The 25953-nt window shown below is 43.4% G+C and overlaps 1 protein-coding gene across 4 annotated transcripts in view; it reads left to right on the top strand.

Annotated features, from left to right (window-relative positions):
* Positions 1 to 503: 503 nt before the first annotated feature.
* Positions 504 to 25953, top strand: part of LOC128301868 (putative mediator of RNA polymerase II transcription subunit 12) — an 89340-nt gene continuing 63890 nt past the window's right edge. For 3 of the 4 annotated variants that reach the window (XM_053038524.1, XM_053038523.1, XM_053038522.1), the window contains exons 1-4: positions 504 to 576; positions 1013 to 1113; positions 7938 to 8277; positions 21586 to 21689. In XM_053038524.1, the coding sequence (XP_052894484.1) occupies positions 8153 to 8277; positions 21586 to 21689 (229 nt within the window). In that variant the 5' untranslated portion in view covers positions 504 to 576; positions 1013 to 1113; positions 7938 to 8152. Of the gene's footprint in view, positions 577 to 1012; positions 1114 to 7937; positions 8278 to 13884; positions 14410 to 21585; positions 21690 to 25953 lie in introns of those variants that run through there. The other variant, XM_053038525.1, reaches the window with a different exon arrangement.

Genomic DNA, 25953 nt, shown 5'->3' with positions numbered 1-25953 from the left:
ATTCGACCTCACCAACGCCCACATTCCCCCATTCAGAGCAAAACATCCACCACAAAAACACACACTGTAAGGTCTGGCATGATCGAAAGACGAACATATAGATTGTAACGAGCGGAAAGCAAAACCGCAAAGAAGCAACCGATCGTACAAATCCTGCCTCAACGCGATCTCGTACGCACTCTCCAAACCATTAAGGGACGCAGCGTAACGAACACACATGAGTTTGTATTGAGTGACTGCGCATGAATATTTGTATCATAATTATTTCAACCGTCGCCTGTTGGGTTGGATTGCCACACTACGATGGGGAGTAAAATAAGGGGATGCGGAAAACCCCGAGACGAACTAATTTATAGCCAAGCAGGACAGCGCTTTACGCCGTTGGTGGACCAAAGCGAGAGCAAACAATCATGCACCAACAGTGGAAAATTGTGCCATACTAGTTTGCCAGGGTTATGGTTGATGTCGGCCCGTTGTCCATCGGTAGAGCTGAAGCGTTTGTCTGGGTGGTTTGGTGATTTCCATCCGCTTTTCTTGAAGGTGCGCTGCCTGCTTATCAATCGGGTGTTTGCATGGGTAATTGAAATGGTGGAAATAAGTTCACCCGGTTCGTATTTTTTGCTTTGCAAACAGTGGTAGAAGAGGTTGGGTTGTTTTTTGCAAACAAGTGTCCGTGGAAAATGGCACATGCAAGTGTAGACCGAGCACCAGTTGAGCATGATGATGCGCGAAATTGTTCCATTTTCCAGCTTGTGCGTGTTTAAGTGTATCCCAGTGAGTGTGTTGGAATGTGCACGTGTGTGGGTGTGTGTGTGTGCGGGTGTGTGCGGTTTTGGGGAAAATTTTCCGGTCGAAAATTTTCTCCACTTGATGGTGGATACTTGAACCATCAGAGGGTAGAGCTCTTATCGCTAATAGCTCGAGAGGATTTCGTCAACGGCTAGAAGAGGATTCACAGTGAATGTTGGTGAAGTGACGAAATTTGTGTGATTCAAATATTTTCTATTTCCAGCTCAATTTTGATTGCGCTGCGGTGTGAAGTGGTGAAGATACATTATTATAAATCGTATTTGAGTGAACTGCAGCTTTTTTGCAATTACCTATAAGCAAAAGGTAAGTACGAACGAACTTTCCCCTATACAATCTGTCGCTCTTTTGTGCACTGTTCCTCACTTACTGTAGCTAACAAGACTTGTGTGCTGTCAATTTTTTCACATTCTATTCAAAATTGCGCTTAACAACCGATGGAAAGCATATCAATCTATTTATAACGGATTTCGCTCTCGAACCTACGCGCGCTAACACTGATGACCGACATGGATTCTTCTTGTCCGTGACGGCCGCACCTGCTACACCTTTTTATCCAAACTTATGTGTGCTACTGACACCAGCCGTTGCCAAAATCTCGCTCAACTCGAAGCACCAGCAACCAGCACATATTCGCGTGTGGGCCGCCTGCCGTGCTGCAGCCAACATTGGAACTCGATGGATGGACTTGCGATGCGCGTAGGTGGACAGACGACTGTTTGGTGAACTAAATTTAGTCTAACCCTACGGCCAGCACTGTCCGGGATGGGGTACAATGGAAAATCTTCACAAACTCGCTGCGGGTGAGTGAAGAAAACGAAACGATATTTAGATGTTTTGTGCTAAACATCGATCGGTATGGGGGGTAGATTGACAGATAGAAGCCAAACAATGGGGTTTGCGAGTTAGGGTGCTTTGGTATCCTAAAATAATTCCCTCATTGTTAAAATAGCTGTTGGCATATCTCCGAATTCCGATTAACTTCCATCTAGTTTCCATCAGATTTTTCGAGTTTTTGTATACGAGGGTTGATCAAATATTGATCATGTTCTCAAAGGTACTTACGATTCATTTAAAACCGACAAACTTAAGTGGAAACTTCGTTCGAATAAAGGATTTTCCTTTACCCTTAAAGCTCACAAAAACCAACAAGTATTTGTGAAACAACCAACATTGTAGTTTTTCGCCGCTGCAACTAATAATCCCTCACTCTATTAGGTTTTCACTCGCAGTGCTCCACACTCTCCCTACAAAGAACTACAAAACTTGATCACTAACATGCTTCAAATCAGGCACGAGGGACCGTACAAAACGAAGGGGAAAAACTCCATCTACCCAATTCTATCCATTTTTGTTCCGTTGCTCGCCCATCTTTGCTGCTGTTGCATCACGGGATGGCAGCGACGGCAGTTTGCCGCACGGGGAAAAAGAGCCGTACTACGAATTGAATTTAAAATCTACTTTGTCAGCGCATAAATTTCGAAATTGAACATGCTTATCCTGCACCCATGCTTCTTATCCGATCCATCATTCGGTTGGTGTCGTTGCAATTTTGCTCTTCCGGCGTTCACCGTCAGACAGGGCCGTAGAGTATTGTTAACGGTTGCGGCTCGATCTGTCCCAGCCAGCTGCATCAGTTATGAACCGTGCATTGTGTGGCTACACAGCAAGCAAAATCGTTTCAAACCTAATTTCAAAGATGCACATTGTTTGCGGAATCAGAATCCAGAAAGACGACATCTTTTATATGACAATATCAAGGCCAAAAGTATAATGTATTGTAAATTGATACAATAACGCAAGTCCTTTTGCGAATTTTAAACTATATTTTGATCTTTTTTATAGTAACTGACAGGGAGTTTGCTCACTTTATTCAATCGGATTATCATGAATAAGGATGTAATATTTCCAATTTGATGTAAAAAAAATCGAACAACACTGTAAACTACAGACACAAATTTGATTGATTTATCTAATTTACTTATCAAAATCAATCTAAAGTGCTACGCATTTCGTAACATTACATTCATGAACAACTAACACGTAAAGCTAGCATCAGATTATCACAAATCCCGCACTGTAATGATTACGGTTCGATGCGTTTGAAATGAATTGCTTCCAAATGCCTATTCCAATGAGTCATCTATGCTCGGGGTAATGCATCTAATGTATAGTCGACTGCACCGACACCTGCATCCAAATCCAGCCCCTCGACAGCCGTACTACCAGGAAATGCAAATGCCGGGCCTGGTCGCCCGCGTACACCTGGAACTTTGACGAGAAAATGCAATCAGCGACCCAATTAATCGAATTTCGAAATTTCCAAATTTGTTCCGCCGGTGTACACCTTTTGTTGCATAAATCATCCCGGGTGCTGCACGTGTCGGCTCACACCTTGAACGGTGGGGGCTGGGATGGATACACATGGGTCGCACGAACGCATTTCCCTTCCTCCCCGAAGCGATAGTGCGACCGCATGAAAAAGGAAGCTTCCAAGCGGAAGAAAGCTTAACCAGCAGTGGCACTGTCCGTTGGCGACACGAGACCGGTCGAGGAGGCTGGTGACAAGTGCCTACGGTAAGGAACGGCAAAGACCCTTGTTCGCCTTTGGTGCCAGCAGTTACAGCCCCGGGGTTTTGATAGAATCATCGAACCGGACATAACCATGGTGCACGATTCATCTCTTCATTGCGATTTTATTTCATTCTAAATTCATCTGCAACGAAGCGTGCTTAAAAGGTGGAATTCGAGCTGAGTGCAAATACTAAGCGTCTATACACGCACCAAACCACATTGAAATATTCACGCAGGACGCGCGTACATACGGGGATGAGAATGGAAAAAAACAGAAACACAAACACACACACACTCATTCGAGGTGAAATGGTAAGGGTAAAGGAGAGGTCGATGGAAATCGAGATCCATTCGGTTGATTTCGACCCATCCCCGGGAACACGCACCGAAGGTTGGCTAGCGGCGATCGTACTGTCGTGGAAATTTTGATGGAGAAAATCAGGATATCCGGTTCCAGCTGAGCCGAGAACTGATTCACCGAAACAATTCTGCCGGTCAGGCTCCCGGTACCCGTGCCGCAACCATACATATCGGAAAAACCAGCGTTCCATTCGAGCGTGTGAGTTGTGTTGTCTGGGTGTATTTCCGGCCGTGCTCGGAATTTCCCAGCACCCTGGCTGGGCGAATGCAAAACCAACCAAACTCCGAAAGCCCACAACAAATTCCGACCCGGTAGCGCACAGTCAACTGTAAACTGAAGCCGCCGGACATACACGTTGACCCCGGGCTGCCAGCAGCATACCGGTACGGTCGACGAAATTTATTATCTCCCATGTTCAATCGATAGCGTTCTCGGCACGTTGTCCCACCGGTTGAACGGAGCGGCGAGATAAATGGTAGATGCTGCAGTCGATCGGAACTCGGTTTGTGCTGTTGCTGTACTTCACGCGTCGTACGGCGTATAAAGTGGCCCAGTATGCGTACTGGCAGCGGTACAACCGTTGCAGTGCCCTGAACCGTGTAATTGTAATTGATAATCAATTTTCTAAATAAATAATTTTTCTTCTCATCTATACCAACCTGTTCCGATTGCATTTGGAGCATGGTATTGTGTAAAACAAATGGCAACGCTTAGACGATGAATGCGTATGTTTCGATAACGTGAGCAATTAAATAGATAATCCATTTGAAAAGGATTACTCAATGAAACTAAAAAAGCTGTAAAACGATAAAACAAAATTTAATACTGTTGTATCCATTTGTAATGAAATAGCTCACTTTTTACAGGCCTAGTTTAAAAACGCCTGATAGCATGTTTTCATTAGCTTTGCATGGTTTCAGGGGGTCGTACCCAATCCGAATCAGTAGCATTGCAGATGCAGATGAGGGATTTTAACAAAAATATCTTGAAGGTTATTATAGACGATAACTGTTTTGGGCATGAGTGACTGAGTAACTGAGTGCCGGAGTGTCTGAGGGTCACCTCTTGAGAGACATGCTCTCCTGGTATCGGAAATCTCAAAACAGCTGGTTTGTATGGAAAGTTAGTGTTTAAACATTGCATACCTTACGGCGCATTGCAAGTTGGTTGCAAAGTTAGTGTATTAACATTGCATACCTTACGGCGCAGTACCAGGAGCTACCTCTTCCGTGCATGCTCTCCTGGTACTATACATTCGGAAACTGGTAGTTTCCGAAGAAATTTTTCACGAAAAACGGGAAAGTTAGTGTTTAAACATTGCATACCTTTCGGCGGTTTTCGAGCAAAATTTTTTTACTAGGTGTTACCTCTTCCGTGGATGCTCTCCTGGTATCGGAAATCTGAAAACAGCTGGTAATGTATGGAATATCGTACCAGCGGACGGGAAGTTTAAGCAAGATGGAGGATGCTTTCCGTTTCATCCATCTTCCTTACACTAGCGATCGCTCACATGGGTTTGATAATATGCAATGCAATAGTGATGGGTAAATTTATTCCACACTGAAGGTGTCACCTCTTGAAAAACATGCTTTCCTGGTTTCGCAAATCTGAATACAATTGTGTTGTTCATCGCCTAAAACATCAACATTAGCGAAACAGGTTTCTAAGAAATTTCTCTGATTGTTACCGTAAAGTAAACCGATTGAAAACTGTACCTTGGGCGAAAAATCGTAGAAGCGATCGCGTTGGACTAATCAGGAATCGTAAATGTACGTAAATCGTAGAAAATGTGATCCAAGTAGTGGCGTTATGGTTCTACTTAGCGCATACAAACGTTTATATATAGACTAGCTTACTAGGCCAGTTTACAGGGCTACGCAACAGAATTCTGAGGTGTATGCAAAGGAGCTTTCTTTCCGAGACTTTGCTGGTGTTGCTAAATCATGTTTTAAGTACACCTCCCTAACATCGATAATGTCGTAGCAAAATTATAGGCCCCCCTTCAAAAGTTCCGCCCTGGGCCTCCAAGGGGATAGATCCTCCACTGGTTCTCAGAATCACAGAACCTCCCGGGTTTTCGGTCACTCACCAGTAATCAGTCAGACCACCAAGATGGAAAGCAAACAACTTTATACTTACAATAGGAAGTTTTAATTAGAAAATGGGAACGAGTTTCCAAAATATGCAATCTAATGCCTTGCAGGAACAAATTGCGGGAATTTTAGAAACCAGACCTGCACTATAAACACTTTCCTCATTACCGTTAACCTGCACAGCTTCGGTTGCATACATTCAGGCGAAAGGAAGTGGTGCATCGTGCATGCAGGGCGCTTTGCACGATTAATGGATGGGAAAACACATGCGGCCGGAAAATAATATAATACCCCAACGCCTATCTCATCGCTCTGCTTGCGAGAGGAGCATGTGTACCCATATTTTGAATTCCATCCCAGTCAGCCTTGCATTCCGAACTAGTGCAACCTACGGGAAGCGGATTGTGGTTTGTTATTTTCACCACCATCCATCCCCAGTTTTGGCACAATTCTCCCCTTTGTGTGTTATGTCTTGCCGCGAACTTTCCGACCACACACCTCGTCAATCGTATGGAAGTCTTCATCAGTTGGCCTTCGCTTTCGATATTTGTGCTACCGTTTGTGGACGGCAAACAGGAGGAAAGAGAGAAAATGAGAGAGAGAGTGAGAGAGAGAGCGATAAAGAGGGAGAAAATTATGAAACGAGAGCGTTGGTGTGAATGTTCCACCCTGGCTCAATATTCCCGTTGAAGCGAAATGAAAATCTTTTCCAACCATAATTTCGAACGCTCGTGCAAAACTTCACGAAGAATGGAAAGAGCGTGTGAGGTACGACCGGGCAGGATAATCGTATCACCTTACCCGTGTCATGGGGCTGGCACCGCATGCTTTACCCAGCGTCCACATATCGGTCACCGAGAGCCACGCTAAGCAAGCAGCTATACCGCGCCATGATTCATAATGCATTTAATTAATTTTGAAATTTAATTTCATTCATTCCATACTCTTCCCCAACCCACGCCTTCAAAAACCCACATACACGTGCTGTACCCGTCATGATCATACTTATCCCCACTGTTTCATCCGGATGGTCAGTACACGAAGGGGGCCATAGGCATGCTCCGCTTGACCCATGCATTCGTGTCTGCACATCCACTTTCTGCTCACGGAACGGTTGTGATTTTGTGGAACACGCTATATTCTAAACGAATCTGAACAATCCCATTCTACTCCTCGATTGGTTTCTTACTGTTCATCGCTCCACACCGACCACTTTCCAAAGCTGATTCGCATTCAAATCACTTCGATTCATATCGTTGGAAAATGGCGCTCTAGCTACAGTTCTTGAAAACCGTATGTGAGGATGGTACGCGCGATGGCGCTAGCCAAAAACGGGGGAGTTTCCTGCTGATTGATTTGGCTATCACGTTCAATCAATCCTTTTGGAAACATTACGATTTCATGTGAACTTTTGATCAGGAGAAATCACAACTCGTGCGGTGAATGCATCATTCCGCACTGCCCAAAATTTACGGCTTGCCGGTAACAGGCAAGATGGATGTACTCGTACTCCCTTGCTGCAAATGTTGGAGCGAATTGAAATTCCAATTAAATCATCCGGCCTATCTTCACCACGGCTCGGCAAGTGATAAAACCGCGCAAACGAATTCTTATTCAATGTCTTCCGCTTTCCTTGTAAATAGGAAATCAAAACAAACATGAGAAAGGCTTCCCCGCATCCACAAACATTATTTGAAAACTGAATGTATAATTTTTATTATCTTTAACTATGTTGGATGGGCGCAAGTACACAATACCTACAAGAAACTATTTCTGATCGAATATCTCGAATAATTGCGTTTCACAAACGTTCGACGCTTTCTTAAAAGCCCCAACCACTTTGTTAAAAATCAGCTTTCATTCTATTGTTCCTGCTGATGAAAGAGCATGTAACGATATTTTGTACTTACAGTACTAGTTTAGCACTTGCTCGTTTAATGGCCCTGTCCCTGACTTATTTTAATATTTTGCTTTTGCTTGAAAAATCCGGTTAATATTTTCACTTTGGTAATTGCGAATCGCTCAAATGGATACTCTATTACTCATATGGTTCTTTTCTCTGTTGTTGCTCCTACCTTTTGAATTCTTACGCAACATTTTAGCATCACTACCACTCTACAGCAACACGTAAACCCACCAAACCAAGGCCACGTTTCATAGAAGTGCAGCAGGTAAAAATCGATCGCCATTTGTTTAATTTGAGTACAAATCAAATTGCAACGAAGCAGTGAACAGTTAGCGTATAACCTGCATCCGATTGATTGATTCTTGCTGCTAAGAAAGTTGCCCAGCTTGTGAAGGAAGCGTTTCCACCACCATGGCGGCAATGCAGCGACGACTTGTGCACAAGCAGTTCAACTCGCCGATCAATCTGTACTCGCAGAAGAACATCCAGGAAACGCTCGATCGCGAACTGAAGCTCCTCTCGAATGGGGCCGTTGGGTAAGTGGCTACCACACTGCGCTTGGGTGCTATCGCTGCTTCCCTAACTTTTTCGCAAAACTCCCGTGCAAACCGTAAAGCTGTCGCACGAAGCAACCGTCACACTGCTGTATTTCTTCTTTCGGCGCTTTATTATTTGATGGTACGTCGGGGCGGAAGGCTGCGCATCGAAACTAAACGCAACACTCACCAGCCGAAAAGTTTTCCCTCGATTTTCCTCTCAACCTGGATTCAACATTAACAAACCAAGGAAGTAAAAAAAAACACTCACACACACAAAACTCTACCCTGGCCTGACCGACAAATATATAAATCACGTCCGGTAAATATTTTTCTTTCGGGTAAAAGAATTTTAAATTTACCGAACCATTCGGACCAGCATCCACCACATCACGACTCCCTCTCGGTCCTCGCCCTATTTTCCTCAAAATCCCTTCCCTTTGTTTGGTCCCACGGTCATCGCTGCCACACTGCTGCCATAACGTTGATTATGTTATTTTCTGGCCGCTTCCAACACAACGGAACAGCGGAACAGCTCGTATTGGGTAACCATCATCAACAACTAAAGGGAGATCCAAAAAAACACGCACACACTCTGATGGAAATAAAAAGGAAAAATGTAACACCAAAACCACCGAAAACCAATCCAACCACGAAGGAATTTTCGCATTTCACGTTCTCGAATGGTTTATGCATGGGTTGGATGGAGGCTCGGAGGTTTGCGTGAGTGTAATTTTTCACCGATTTTCCACGGTACGTGCGCCCGGAATATGCCGATGGACGATTGCGGTGCTATTGCTCTAAAGCTTAGTATTTACAAAAACAAAAAAAGGAAACAACTAAACCTGAAAGCGCCATTCACGCAGTAAAATATGGTGTGCGTTATGCGAACAATAATGCAATAAATGCAAATGACTTTATGGACGACTTTTTAATTAACGACTGTTAATAACTGATTTTCTTGTAATAGTTTTTATGCTTTTCACAGGGATTTTATCTCGGGATTTGATAAAAAATTGACAATGGTTAGACAGCAAACTAAACAAATTAAATTAAGATGTCACATAATATGTATTAACGTTCAGCATCTGACGTCAAACAAAACATTCAAGAAAAATCATCCTAGTTGCCATAGAGATCCTTAAAATAAACCAATTTATAAACGTGTGCTTCGATCTTCTAGAACAGAAAAGACACTGTACCAATCAGGAAGACAATAGTCATAACGGTGGCTAATTAAAATACAATCATAGAGAACATTCCCATCACCAGCCATTCCAGCAAAACGATTACACATTTTTATCACCACGTGGTACAAGGAACATGACGCTTTGGGCATTGAAATTACCCAACCGAAACACAGCCATCCGTCTCACAGGTCTAGCCTACCGTGCGAAGGTAGTTCGCATGAGAGTGCCCAAGAATTAGTCCACTCTTGAGTCGTGAAATAAGATTAGCTTTTCTCCATTCCCACCCGGCACCGACCACTACTGTCCACATCGATTGGGAAACGGTACTCCAAGCGCCCTGTCAATGCCTGCGCAGCGTCGAGAACGATTTCACTCACGTACTCACGACTTAATCACAGCACCATCACCAATGTTGTCATTTACTTCTGGCGTCGTGTTTACATACTTAAGCACCACCATCATCATCAACGCCATCATGGTACTGTTGCCATTATCATCCAATGGCCTTGACGTGAAGTCGGGGGGAATCAGTAGATGCTGCTGTCTAGTGACGGATGAAGAGGCATACAGGGTAAACACTTGTACCGGGACTCATCACTGTACCGACGCTAACCCTGTCCGTGGCTGTGGGAAAACAGAAGCCAACTGGCAGCGTTACCCGGTCGGGCCCGGGAAAAAAAAAACTATTCCAACTATACGGCACATCGATCCGAAACGGTTCATCGTTCGGTCGTCCTGGGAACTAGGGTTCGTCTAGCGTGCGCTCGTCTTCTGGCTCACTGATTCAATTCCCCCATTGCCCATGCGATCCAAAACTCTCCGTCCCTTTCTCAGTGCTTGGAGTCTGTAGCCACGCGCCCAACCGAGTCCACCGTGAAGCACGGCAAGCAGTGAAAAGTGCCCGAGGAAAAAAAAAAAGAAAAAGGGAAATATTTCATGTATGCTAATTAATTAGTGCTGCAATTAATTCCATTCTTGCTAATTAGATTTGAACGTGAGATGAATGGAGCCGTATTTTTTCTCGCCCCGTTGAGCGGCTGGCAGCTTCTTGTGCTGCCGGTTCTATCGTCTTATCCGAATAGCTGGCCGCCTGACTTTTGGCGTCCATTTACTTCGAAAGCAGAAGGCAAACGGTATGGTACATCGCCGGAAGTTACTCGCTCGGGCTATCATTAGCACCGTTTCCGGACGCCCGGTTGAATGGGATGCCTCTCGTGCGCTGGGGTGTGCAGGAAGGACGGGTAGCAAGAATACACGGGGTTTGATTTTTTTTCTCGCCACCTTCCGTCAGTTCACCACCACCATCAGCTATTGGAACATCCGAATCCGAGCCGATCTGCACAAACCTGCGGATAGTCGGATAGCTTTCGATGGAGTAATCCTCGCCTGCGGAACAGAATTTATGAAAAGAAAATGAATCACGGAAGGGAAAACGTACACAGACACTGGCAGACACTGTGCACTAGCGGCCGGATCCCGGGAACCAGGTCTCATCCTGATTAGGATTAATGGCTAGCGCCGGAGGAGACGCTCGTCCCATTCGCACACGGACCCGCCGGCGTACGGAAGCGGAAGAGTGACGACTCATTAATGCAAAACATTGCCGGTGCTGGGCGCACGGCCCGGAAGTGTAAATGTGAACGACGATCGTTAGTCTGTCACCGGGGGCCATTCGGGGAGGTCGGTTTTGGGGTCGTCCCTCGTCCGAGTTATTCTTTCCGATTGCAACGTGAAAATTAGCTTCTGGCTTGCCCTCCCGGATTGAACTTCCCACCGAAGGCTCGATGGACGTATCTTGATGGAACTGTGCCACGACCTCGTATATGTGTGTGCTGGGTCCGAGCGATGGGAGGAGGAAGCTGTAAACGTGGGAAAGGTTAATTAAGTTGCACACGGAAATTTAATCATTAGTCACCGAGCCAATAATGTCTTGTCCTCGGTAGATTTCCGCACGGTTCTGCCAGACAGACAATTGTAGATGTGCACGTAGTACGAATAGAATAAAAGAACAAAATGCGAACACTTCTATCGAGGTCATTACAGATGAACTTTTGGTTTATCGAATTGTATTGTGAGGCATTGTAAATAGTAGTATACGAAGCAACATTTACGAGAAGTACTATAGGCTAAGGTTCATCGTAGCTGCGTTTTACCGATTCGGAAAGGCAAACGAAACACACTCTTTCCCGTTGGCAAATAATTCATCGAGATTTTCCGTTTCCATCTCTAATTTCCGGACCAGGGCTCGCAGATGACGGAAGCTGGTAAAATGAATAAAATTAGAACTTGATCGTTTATCGTTCTCGTGAAGGAAATTGCAGATATTCTCGAGAAATAATGGATCCGGTTCGTCAAATGCACTATCAATCATGGAGAGCTCGGTTCCAAGACAGTTTCAATTATTTTTTTCCCCGGCTGGTGTTAGGAGGGAAATTATGTCACCAAGAAGGCGTAACAGGAAAGCGAGCTTATCGTAATATGGATTCGGTTCGATTGAAGCCTGTTAGGAGTGCAACTGTTCTGACTGAACGGTTTGAGATTGTCCGTTTCGGATAGTATTTTATGTGACCATAAATTGTTTTGACTTAATAAAATAAGATTTTTCCATATGGGCTAACTGTTCCACACGAATAAGAAACTTAAGTAGACAATAAATACAATTTTTAAGTATATTTTGCCTTAATCGTTCGACAATGTTTGTCTGTTCTGATCTTGAATGATGATTTCCTGTTCTTTTCCTAAGTTTCCTAATTTCTATGTGTGTCTAACCTAAGAAAGTTCTCCTGGTTTCTTTAGGCATAAGTCGAGAAGGGTTAAAAGACTCTTTAGTATTGTTCATAATTTATTCACACAGGCTGCAATTACAATGTAATATTTAGAAATATTAATTTTTATCCTTTATCTTAACTTTATGATCGTGGAAAGATCTTTTCTTGCTCGCATATGCTCTGTGTTTAATTAGCCTTATTAGAAACTTTTGCTGGATTTTCCATGTAAAATCATTGTGCAACGTGCGCTGCTCTGCTCTCCACGGCGTATTTCTTCGAATAAATAGGTTTGAAAATAATTCGTGACACTCACAATACATTGTTAGTGCAAATGACCATCAGCAATAATGGACATATTTTTGAACCAGAATTTTTATTGCACAGGAATTGTTTCCATGGAACAAATTCCTTCCATTGAGTTGTCATTATTTGCACTAAATCATCCATTTTTATCCACATGATCCGCGGGCAATGGTGCACTTAGGGGCTTCCCTTCCTTCACATCAACGACAAATTACAGACAAACGATAACAACAACCACTCTTCTGTAGGACCACCGTCACGGCAATGGGATGAAAAACAAACAGATAACATCATGCCTCGCAGTATTGTATCTTATTTTTTCGTATCGTACATGATGCGCATCACATCTGTCTCACCGCACCGGGGCATCCACCGATCCCAACCCATCAAACTGACCTATCTTTACAGATCGGTGGTGGGGTAAAAGGTTTGTTGTTTGAACAGCATCATCGTATGAATCAGCGAACAAAAAAAAAAAAGAAAACCCAATCCACTCATGTTGAGTGTGTTTTTAGCAAAGAAAACCTATCCTGAGCAAACGAGATGCAATGTGCAACGGGGATCAAACGTTAGGAAGCGGAGGATCTGCAATCGATTAGTCATGGTGCTATTATTAGATGCATACAAACAATCATGGCTGGTTTGCTTTGAGGCTAACGTCCGGGTGGCTTGGGGATTGTGGCACGTGGGCAAAGGGCATTCGAAAGCGTATTTAAAAATATCGTGCAACCAACAACCGGCAAACAAGACGGCGATGATACAAACATGGGATACATTACTCAGTGATCGGCCTTCCGGCAACGTACCATTCGAGAATAGTGAAGAATAAAGCTAAGAAAAGATTGAAAATAGAGCTGGGCATGTATGACAGGTATGTTCCTCGAGGCGTAATACCGATCGTGCCCGTGAATATTCTACTCGAACGGTGACTAAGAGGTGTCAACTGTGGACATTTGAGTGTGTGTGCAAACGATGCTCTTGAAAAACAGCTGTCCAGAGGATGTTTGACGTTAAACTTGGAGGAAAACCTTAAACAGAAACGAATAGCAAAACGTTTTTTTTTCCATTTCAAGCTACTCCTAGCCCCTCTCTAGAGAATGTACTATTTTTAAAAAGAACAGCACTCACACCTCACTGTACGCTAATTGTAGCGATTGCTATGGCCATTTCCCTATGGTATGTGACGTACTTCGCTTGACTTTTTTTTCGTTTTGCATCAAATGCACACACTGCCACACTACTCGCTAATGACTAGCAGAACACGAAGGTGCTACACCCACTGGCAGCCAAGAGCCAAGTGGTGGAGGATGTGAAAATTATGGGTGGGCAAAGACCGTTGGCAGACGATGCCTCACTCAACCGAATCACACATCTTCGACCACAGTTTCGAGCCCCAAACTGTATCGATGCGATCGCATTTTCCGCGAAACGATCCAACGAACCGGACACAAAGCAGCTGTACCGAGCGCGTAAACTCTGGAATCGGGTTTGAACACCAGTGCACTGATATATTCGAACCGATACAAGCAGAACGTCTTTCGAGTGGTTTTCTTGCCGTTTTCGTGTGCAGCGTTCAGTTAATGTTTTGTGTTTGGAAAAATTTTAAGTTAACAGTATAAAATCCTTTCTCTAGAAGGGTTTGTTTACTTTGAACAAATAATTTGAGTTCTAACGAACGTGTGGAAATACCTAAGCAGGCATAAGTTGAAGATCGCTTAAAGAAATTTAACGATCGTGGTGTCAATAAAAAGAGTTGCTCGGAAAGGACAGTGTTGTATTATCATATACATTCTGTGCAGTGTGTGTTAATCAGTGGCAGTGACAATGATGGCGTATCATCAACGAGTTTCTCAGTATCGCAGTCCTAGGAGGTAGGTTTTCCTAGGAGGTTAAATAGGCTGTCTGATTTTCGTTCGGTTTTTTGACAATGCACGAGACAATAGCAACCTGACGTGAAATAAAATCATGCTCAGTTCAATGAATGATAATTGAAATGATAAGCTGTCCTGCTGCTGTTATGTGCTTGGAAATAATCAATGCAGAAATGCATGACAGACAATTCAACTGTGGTAATATTGCTCTGAATTTTGAACGCCACACTCTGTAGAAACACGAATCTGCAGAGTCTTCGATGAATTATTTGATCGAATCGTGGAATGAAGCTCCGTGCATTTTGAATTCAGAATGAGTTCCTGGAATGGTACGAATGAAAGACTATTTGTGAATATTATTGAGGAAATTCCCAAAATTTCGGCCCAAATTAGTTTTCGGTTCGTTATACATTCAAGGTTCAACTTCGAGGATGATTTTGGAACATATGAGTCAATTGCCATTATACAGATGGCCAAGAAGCCAGATAGGCACTGGTGATTGAATTTTAATGTACAGTGTGCTGAAAATGCTTTCACAAGAAAGAAAACTGGTTCTCGAAAATAATTAAATATTGGTGAAATCAATACGGGGCAACTGCACTCTGTCAGGCAATCAGATAATATTGCTAGTACTCACATAAATCATGATTAGGCTTTGTGTGTTTTAGTGCCTAGATTTTGGCACTCAACGAAATTATAACGCGTATTGAAGGTACAGTTCTAGTTTTTTTTTATCAATTGTTTGATGCAGTATGTATAGCTCAGAGTTTATCCGTAGCAATTTGTGCTGTTTCTATCAAAGCAATGAAAATCAATTTGTTCGACGAAGACCAATGTTCATCTCTCGTATAACCCAAGTCCTTTTGGTATGCCTTGCATATCGTAAGGTAAGCAAAGATCGTAAGGTGTAGGAAGAAATTTCCACCTGAAGATCATAAGGTTTTGTAAGGTTTCTAGCATTAGAAAATTATTAGAAAAATTATTTTGGTTCATATCGGTCAGAGAAAACACTTTAAATATTTTTTATCAATTCGATGACGAAATTTAAAAAAAACACACTGATCTCGACCAATTATATTTAATGGTGCAAAGTGTAATATTCGTATCCTTGTATTTAATTAAAATACTTTATAGAAAAGTTATCAAACCACCCCAAAACTCCCTCACATATTCACAACACTAGAGCCTCAGAAAGCACCATTCCAATATCCGTTGGCATTGTTCTGCCGACTCCTAGCAAGCGTTTCAACAAAATTGGATTATGAATCGTAATTTATGAAAGCGATTTATTGTGGAAGAAAAGCCCGCCCCCGAGGACACATTCGGACGCCCAACACGGACTGTTATTATGAGTCACATTCGCACAGGTGACTTTTCCTGATTGGAATGGGAGATGACGAATTGCCGAGCTTTGAAGCAGATTTCTGATGAAAACACTGGGTACGATTCAGGAAGAATACGGTCGCTTCCTAATGACTGGCACGTGGAGGGCAAATGAAGCACAAACCTGGGTATGGCTGCAGAAGAGATTAAAATAGCTTTCATTTACATGCGGTTCAGATGAAACACTGCCGGGCCAAAGAATGTCCTTACGCGCGCAGTGATAATGTTGATGAGACCAGTTAACCGGCGTCGGTCAAACGTAGTGTGTGTCGTGGAATGGTGGACACACTATGGAAATTTGCTTTATTATGTTTATGAAGACGAATCACCACGTCCACACCGTAACACTAGCGTGATATTGTTTTCGGCCCAGTTTAGGCGTGGCCAAACAGGAACGGTATGAATTGATGGTGCAGTAAGTCGGACATTTCGAACCAACCGGTCGGTCAGCGGGCAGCAGCAGTGATGTTGCCAACTCATCGGCAACACGGAAGAATTCAATCCTAGGATTTGAATCCTTACACGCTTGCTGAAGAATACTCGCTCAACCATTCATCACACCGTTACGTTCCATTTTCCGTCCGCTCCCATGAACTGTGTTGCTGTTTGTCCTTGCCGTTCCGCAGTTCCTCCGGGGAAATCGGTTCGAAGTTAATCGCCGAAAAACAAATTACGAACTGCGTTATCATGGTAGACAATGGTATTGTTCTTTTACGAGCTATTAAAACGGAATTTATGGTACCATGCTAACCAACAACACTGGAAGCAGCCCAAAACACAAAGAACCGGTGGCTACACATGTACAGAGCGAGAAAGTGGTGCTTCTCCGGACGGATGATACCGCCCGCTTTCATTGGATATGTATGGATCGGGAATTGTATGCGTCGGACCAGAAAACTGTTAACATACTGCGACGGAGTCGGACCGTCTGGATTCAAGGATGGAACGGTAACTTGCCTGGTGTTTGGAAGGATTTTAAGATTATATTTAGCCTGATTGACTCTTGAGCTGTGAGCATTGTTTCTAGCACTTCTACACCAGATCAGCTGATGCGTAGGCATCTTGGTGTCGTAAATCGGTTGGGTCACACATGTTTTCATACTGAAGGATATCTTGGAAATGCCAGAGAAATTTTTATGGCTCATAACGGGACGTCAAACTAGTTTATTTGATCACCACGGAAGAAAGGCAAAACCCAACAAAACCACTTCACTTATGATAAAACTTTGTGATATGTTATTTCATTGTGATATTCTGAAACAATTTACAAATTATCTCGCTTTCGGGAAGGCTAGGGAACAGTAGCAGAATTTCGATTCTGGTTTCAGCACATTTTCGTGTTTTGCGCCCAAAAGGTGTGATCGTTTTATCTAACCGATTTAATTTATACGATACCATAAATGGCAGTTAAATTTGTGATCAACATTCTGGTTTTTTTAGCATTAATCACCCTGCGTAATACAATTATTTGCGATACATTAGGACGCATTAGTTACATAAACTAGAAGTTACATATTCCAGCCCATTTTTGACTAATTCACATAATTAATAAAAAAAAATATGCACTGCAGTTTTGCAGCTGTTTCACATTCATGTTCCTCGTTCTAATCGTATCAACAAGCGCTTGAACGAAGAACTTCAATGTACTATTAGCCCCTGTCAACCACAAAACATACTCACTTCCAGAGCATCTGTACACGTACCGTACGGACACTTCCCGGCACGCTGGCAACGGACTAAAGAGCTTTCAAAATGAACCATTCCGACGAAGCAAATAATTGCTCCGAGTGCGATGGTTACCGATAATACAAAAGAACCATAAGACAGCCAGACGAGAGCCAGCTCGATCGATGGACAAATTCCTGTGCATGCGGGACCCATCGGAAGTAAATCCTGGTATGATTTATTGCACGTAGACATACAGCCCTCCTTCGCTATGGTGCGACCTCCCGTCCCGAACAGCCTGTTTCGTTTCGGTGCTGGGAGTGATTAAATTGTTACCCATGCCGGCGAAGCGTGAGCCAACCCGGCATGTGGGTCATGCTGGGTTGATAAGGAAAAGTTGAAGCTGGACACGGGCCATGCAGCAAAGCGTGCGAACCTTCCTTCCTTTTCGACCATGAGTCACGAGCCTCATATCCTGCCACACATTCAGCCTGCCGGACAGTCGGTCGTGTAGAATATCTAAATGTTTATCTTGATGGATTTATATCTTCATTCAACCGTTGCATGTAATCCGTAATCGTTTCTGGTCCAGATCGGCTAGATCTCGGCTGTGGAGTGAACTCGGGTACGAATTGAAGCTGGCTAACGTGGAGTCTATACGGGTAGCGAAAACACGTACCTTGTGGCCACTGCAATGCCAGATGAAGTCGCATTATGGAGCACAGTTTTTGTAGAACTAGGCAGATGGTTGATTATTGTTTTCTCGTTCCCAAATAGCTCAGGATAAGATCGGGACGTATTGATTAATAGATTCGAGGTGAAAAGCTGTGCAGAAGAAAACAAAGAAAATTGTTAAGTTTTGGAATGAAATTCTTCTACTGTTATTGCGCCTCAAACTATCTATTAAGCAACACATCCTTTCAGCAGAAGCTTCACTTCAGCTTTGTGTGGCCTATTTCACCACCTTGTGGGAAACATTCACCTTTGCCTCATAAATCGGTCCTTCAACACAGCTCCTGCAGCGTTCTATCGTCTACCTCAAACAACGTTCGACTTCCTCGTTCGCACTTCTTTAAATGCGCCCTGGGAAGATATGCACGGCACGGCCAAGAAAATTGTCATGTTTGTAAACTAATCCGACAAGTGTCTGATAAAGATTTATCGTATCAATGATTTATAGACTGCAAAGCAAAAGCACAACGTGCCAAAAGTCCCTCCTCAAAACTTTAGTCGAGGAGGATGTGCTACGGCTGTTGCTACGACTACCGAGCCACCACCCACCGCTCCGCTCCATTCGGAAAGTTTCCACTTCGTTTTGGGGAAAACTTTTTGAATTATTCTTCACTCCTTTACGAGCGGGTTGGGTGGGGGCCTTTCGATGGGCCAAGAAGTCGAATGACTAGGACGTGGCCGGGGTATGGAAACTAGAACATACAAATACACCCCTTCACAGGCTCCTTTCATCACCGCCATTGGAATCGATTTCCAAAAGCTCGCGTATCTTCCAGCAAAGGGTACAAAAGGTAGGATACAGCTAACAGAGGGAAAATATATCACTTTACTCGAACCTCATAAGGGGTTATTTGCATATGTTGCTGTACGGTTGGAAAAGATGGCAACGAGGTTGGGGTCTTCATCTTCCACCTCCGACAGTGCTAACTTTCTCTCACTGCTCGTTGAGGCATGAGTACTGGGCGCTATACAGGAGTCAGTGGTGATCGTTATGCTGTATTAAAAATATACTAGTTTTCTTTTAAAGAAACACCCACACACTCAGACAACACGCATACCTTTCAAATCACAATCGAAGGACTGACAAGCAGTGGCAAAACTTATGACCCGAAACGGGAAGCTTTCAATCGTCACATACACACACACACGTGGGTAAACTTGGAATGTTTGAAAATACCCACCAAACCGTGGCACACACGTATGCAATAGGAACGCACGCACACAGCACGCCAAAGCAGTGTGTGCGTGAGTGTATCTTTTTGACGAAAAGAGGTGTCTTCACCGGGCTGGAAAACGAGCAAACTTTCGTCTGTAAATTAGATAAGCAAATATTTTCACCATCTTTCTTGCGGAAAACGGACCCACCATATTTCCCGTGTCCGTTTTCCCCATCCTACAATAAGGCGGGCTGGCATCCTTTACCGATTTCTTCACTCACGCTCTGCGAGACTATTTCCAGTTCAGAAGGAGTTTTCCTATGAATAAAACTTTTCCCAACTCCCACACACTCAACGACACGGCTCATAACTTGGTTCTGCTACCTGGCAGACGGAAAACCTTTACTTACCACCCAGTTCGGGCGTTCGGGAAAAGGGCTCTCTGGATCGTGAGAGCAAAAAACGTTTGTATAATTGTGTTTGGGGGAAAAGTTTTCCCAGTCCAGTTGTGTCTCAGCTTATATTACTGCTGTAATCGATCATGGATTTGTTACGCATAACTAATTGAGACGGAAAACTTGAAACACTTAAACTGCTATTGATGGATGTTACATATTTGAGTACTCTTTTCCCTGAACTGTAACAATCGTGTCCAAAACACCCATGTCACAATTCTTATAAATTGTATGAGCGCAGTGGAACGTGTGTGTGTATCTGATGCATGCTGCTACTAAATTATAGCCGACGACATGCTTCAGCCAGCTCTCAGCCTAGGCGACAAATGGTGGCTGCACCAAACTTCATCTATTTTGTAATCTAAAGATTAGAGGCCAATTTCGGCCATAAAACCACACGAACGTACAGCACGAGTCTGTGGTTATCTGTGGTCCGTTTTTCAATTTGCATCAAGGACAGTGAAGCACAACGCTACCGTCATCCCACCGGGACGTCCCATCTCGGGATGCAGAAGGGCACGTTTCCGAAAATATTTCTGGCTTGTCCTCGAGGCCGACAGCCCTCCCACGAGGGTTCCACTGCGAAGGATTGAACAATTCCTGGCAAAGCAGCCTACAGAATAAAGCCGGTTGCTGCCCCAAAAATGCCATGTGGGAAGGATTTGTCTGAAGAGTGAACCGACACCAGGCTCCAGATTTGTAATAGTCGTTGGGTGGATATTTTGGCTCGCTTTGGTTACGACCACCTCCAGGCAATCCCTTTTGCCAGTCGCCACAGCGGTGGCAGTTGGATGGGCCAAAATTTCAACCCCACAACAACAATCCCGACGCTAAAACCGTTGTGGAATTTGATTTATTTCGACTCGGTTGAGAAAATGGTCCGCACTTACAGCGCGTTTCCACGTCCACATTCTTCACGCTGGGATTTCTCGGGAACTGCACAAACGGACAATCTCGGCAAGCCGTCAACGGGAACGGTCGTCTGTTGACCTTTATCCACCCCGATCCACGAACGTTTCGTGCCTTTCGGTGGTTCTTTAATCTTTTCCAGTATTGTTTGTGATATGTTCTCTGTGGAGATGGAATTACATTGTAGATAATGTAGCTGTTTGCATTGTTGTTTACATGATACTATCGCGGAAAAGCTACACTAGATCAGGACAACGTTTCATTTAAGAAAAATAATCATTTCATCGTTGTCATAATGCCCCAAGGCACCAAATTTCCCAACTGCACAGCAACACCCTCTGTCAGAATTTAATGGAACAACAGAAACAGCTGTCAAGAAGTGTCAACGCATACTTCGATGGATCATAAATGAAATGAAAACTATCATCATTATGCTTAGAATTTCATAATCAAACACTAATTTGAATCATTTGTCTGTTATCGTTTGTCAATCTTGACCTTGCAATCGAGGATATCATTCATACGAATGGAAATGTATTTTCTTAGTGTGTATACCCATGACTCGATCAGGATACTCTACTCGTTTCTGAAGTACTAGCTTACGACCTACTGATATTAGCTCGTATCAATTTGGCAGCAATCATTGTAATGTCTTACTTAATCATTCTCATCATCAATCAATTCAGTCAAACACAAATTGATACCAAAGCATTACAGCATTGCATTGTGATACCATCAGTTCGACTATTGCTAGCACCTTAAGCGAAACTGTCACACCGTCAGCCATACGAACATCTCAATGTCATGCTCTGCAAAAGTTACCCTGAAACAAATTAGTATGCAAATTAATTGTGTGGCGTTCGCTTACCTTGCAGAATCGACTTCGATGACCCATCGACGACCAAGCCACCGAGCCTGGCCAAATCGGCCGTGCTTGCCGCCCTCGAGGAGGAGGAACGCGAAAAGTCTCGCGGCACTGGTAAGTACTCTCAAGCGACTTATCGGACATGTTCGGTTGCAACAAATTGCAACTGCTCTAACTTTCGTACGTAATAACGAAGCATTCCTCATTTCCGCGCGAAGAATTGCACGTGGAAAAGAGTGCACGGTCGTGTGCACGTTGTGGAAGTGTATGTATATAAGTTCTTGTTCATCTGTTTCAGAGTGTTTTCTCGCATTGTTTCTTAATGTTTCATCCGTTCCACCCTTTCAATACTAATTGGCAGTTACTTACCGCACATCACAATGGCTTCCGTTGTGCGAAAATGTGTCGGAATCGATCGGGCAAAGTGATATGTCTCGAATGTGAATTTAGATACAGTGGCGAAGTAACACCAATTAACATAACTCAATAGAAAGGATCACACACATGCTCACAACCGCGTCTCTATACGCTCGTTTTGGGAAGATCTCTGGTTCTACATCTTAGCGACAGACAATTTCCCTGTCTCCATTAAGCGCTGATTACGCTTTCCGTCCATTGCCAATGGACAGTTTTAAATAACTTTCCATTCGAAATCGCTCAATCCGATCACACCGGGCGCTCAATTGCGTCCGAACCGTTATCGAAAACCCATCGGTTTCGGTACCATTCGAAACCAAAAGCGAAAACTAACCATCGAACCACCTCCACCGTACGGCAGAAGATACGGATGCTCGTTATCTTATCTCGCGTTTAATTGACGGTAATTGGATACCTGCCTTCGGGCTTTCGGCTTTAGTTCGCTGAACTGGCGGTCCGGCTCGGCTCGAAGTGGGATATAATCTGCACGCTGAGAAACCGTCTTCTTCTCCTCCACATGCATACAAACGCTCCAGCAGTTCTTTACCATCCTTCGTATCCGCTTCATCTAGCAAAGTGTGAAATGGGCTGGCTGGATGGGCCCGATTTCATTTGCACCGTGCATGGGCAGATCCTGGCAACGTCAAGGATCAAACCCAACGCGTTCAGTGCGAAAACTTTCCAGCTGATACCCCCATGCGCAGTCCACCGTTTGCCGTAAGGCATTTAATCAAATACGCTGCACGACGGTCGATGAGATGATCATCAATCTGCTGCTGGTGTGGCCCTGCTGAAAAGTCCATCTGTTAAACAGCTGCCCAGCAATAGTCGGACAACCGGACGTGGAGACGGCAGTAAAGGAGCTTAAGTGTCGTCGGTTGCATCGTGCCGATCGTTGATTGATTTCACACTGTGACGTACCTTTGTTGCTTCGGGAAGTGATTAGAAACATCCCAGGACACGGGATGCATTCGATGTATATGATGTGGTTTTTACGAGTAGGTTCGGAAGCAAACGCGCCCGTTTTTTGCCAAGTTCAATCAAAGTCGATCAAAGTCAATGGCCATCAGCTGGTAATTGCACGCCCTCGGTCATGTGATCGATTTTCAAACCGTTTTCCTCGCGCGGTAACTTATGGGCCTTAATGATAACAAGAAATTTCTAAAAACATTTAAGAAATTTTTACGAGACATTTTGAAATATTTCGCATTTTATGTCAAAACTGCTCCTTTTATAAACGGGAATATAAAACAAGGCCCTGAAGTATTAGTTTCCACACTTTAAAACAAACTTTTTTGATAAGGGTGTCTTTTGCACACGATGCATTCCATCGGGGGTGATCAAATGCTAATGGTCGTCGTACTGTTTCATCACGTTTTTTCTCCAAACAACCACACACGTCCCAACTCGCCACAGTTTGATGAAGGACCCGACCGGCAATTGACAGTTACTCGATTGTTTGCGATATTGATTAAAGTTCCGGCGGTTTGGACTCCACGGTGATGAGCTTCCCACTAGAGGGACCGGCTCTGAAAGTAGTGTGTACGTTGTCTGGCTGACGGATGGGAGTTCCTGTGTCATTTCCGGCACAGTGTATCGTGCACCGGTGCTGCTTGTTGATTGATGGATTTTAGGCGTTCCTGCTGGTCTGGGTGTGTTATAAAATAGGAACAAAATGGGGAAAAAACCAGCATCTCCCGTGACTGGATGTGATACGAGTTTGAATGATGAATTTCAAAGTGAACATCAAACAGTTGGTCATCTTGGGGATATCGCTTTGGGGACAGCATCACACCGAAATGTATCAATTTGAGTGAGTTAAGTTTTTCATGTCACAAAAATAATGAACGGTTCCTTTCGAAAATATGCCATATCATCACATAGGCAAAATTAGGCTCCCAATCCGAATATAAGTCGACATTGAGCTCATGCTAATATCACCTTCTCCACTTGGGAGCTTAGCAAATGAAGCCAAGGCGTACTTAGGAAAGCGGAACCATTTTACAAAACGATCCAACGCCTTTCCGCATTTTCCACCGCGAGGTGTTAAACCGTACCGCGTGCTTGGTACGCGTTGAACCATTCATAGCATTTCTTGGCAAAGGTCGATCGCGTAATAAAAGCAGCTAAACGAAAAAAAAGGTTGACTCAATTGAACCTTATTAAACCCCTTTAATTATTTATGACCAGCAAAGAAATTGCCGCAACAACGGTGATTTTTTCTTCGTGTTTCCTTTGCTACGATTAGCACATTTTATTTTAATTGCTTCGGTGCCATAAGCAAAACCCTTTCCCGGGAGCCCATTTGGTACGGAACCGAGGCAACGATAATCCATATCCGTCCGCCCGCAAGAACGGAGCGTTACGAGCAGTGAAAAGTAATTAGAATGAAAGGCAATTCGAGAGGCATCGGGATGTTGATAAGCCGGAGCCAATCGTTCCGTGGGTATTAATCGTACGAATGAGGTCAGAGGATAAAAGTACTGCGAAGCGGTAATTATCGAACACATAGGTCGTACAGCACTACTCGTAATCCATGGCTGCATTGACTTTTCCGAGTGAGCGGAAATAATGAGACAACTGATGCATTAGTGTTATTCAGATGCCTTGTTGTGCTTCTTTTGCATTTCTGAGATTATGTTCAAATTTGAACGCCTCCTCACAACGACTGCCATGGAAAGCGTAAGTATGTGAATGGCGAAGCAAATAAATTTAAATATTAATGTTGTATAGAACCGAACAGTTTAAATAACGCAAGCGCTAGATCGTGAAATTGTTACATTCACCGCGCCACCAAACGCAAACACTTCATTGCATTTTCGTCCAGAGTCCCGAATCGTTTTCACACATTTTGCTACACTATTTATTCTACCCGAGATACGATTATCCATACCAGACACCAAGCGAGAAGATGATGCGTGAAATTGGTACAACACTTGTTAATTACTGCCAGCGCCGTTTGAGTGCCTGTTTTTTACTTAGTCAAACAGCAATGCGTGAAAAAATTGGAAATCCCAAAAGCAAATTGCACCGTTGCGAATGAGGCTGTAAACTTTCCAGAACATTCCACTCTATCAAATCGATTATCGTCGATTGATCGTCATTTTTTTTTGTAGTGGTTCAAAGAAGAGAACCAAACATCGATACACGTTATATGGGAATGGTAAGGAGTGCAAGAATGTGATTGGAATTCGTATTTTTGATACATTTCAATACAATTCCGCCATTCTGTTTACGGTTTAATTGTGTGTGATGTTACTTGATAGTAAGTGTAATTACCGATTACAACGTAATTACGAATTAGCAACAAACGTTAGCCAACATAATTGTTTCGATTCATTATTGATTTGGTTTAAGGAATGTCAATTCCTATGGCAGGCAGTGTATTAATGAAATAATCCGATTCTGAACAAAGTAGTGGTTAAATTGTTTAAAAAAAACAATACAAAAACTGTTAAATTGTTGCTTTTAGTGTTAAACATATCATTACAACGAAGAAACCAATTCTAAAGCGATTTTTTATTCTATAAATACTTTTCAAATCCAGAATTCTTTGCCTTCTGATGTTCGAAAAGCACCAGAACACTCTATCGGATTAAAAGTAATTAGCAATTCAATCTATATGCATGTTGTAAAACTCGGTAAAAATAGTGGAAGCAGGTCGAAATTGCCTATTACAAGTTATTGTACTTGATCGTAGACAACGGTAACTAAATTAGTAACCTTTTCTTTTTTAAACATATTTCATCGTGTTAGATAATTTGCAGAGACTGTAAGAGGCACAACACGTATTAAATAGAATGTTTCACTTAAAATAGTCTTATAAATTCCATAATATAGTTATTTTTACTTTTCCACGACGATGACCCCGTTACAGCACTGAATGCATTCACATCAATCATCATTGCTCATTCCCGCCCATGTCAACACTGCAAAATGGGTCAGGACCACCAAACTGAAC

Source organism: Anopheles moucheti, chromosome 3 (assembly GCF_943734755.1).
Source record: "Anopheles moucheti chromosome 3, idAnoMoucSN_F20_07, whole genome shotgun sequence".
Taxonomy (NCBI): domain Eukaryota; kingdom Metazoa; phylum Arthropoda; class Insecta; order Diptera; family Culicidae; genus Anopheles; species Anopheles moucheti.
This window is presented reverse-complemented; position numbering and strand designations above follow the sequence as displayed.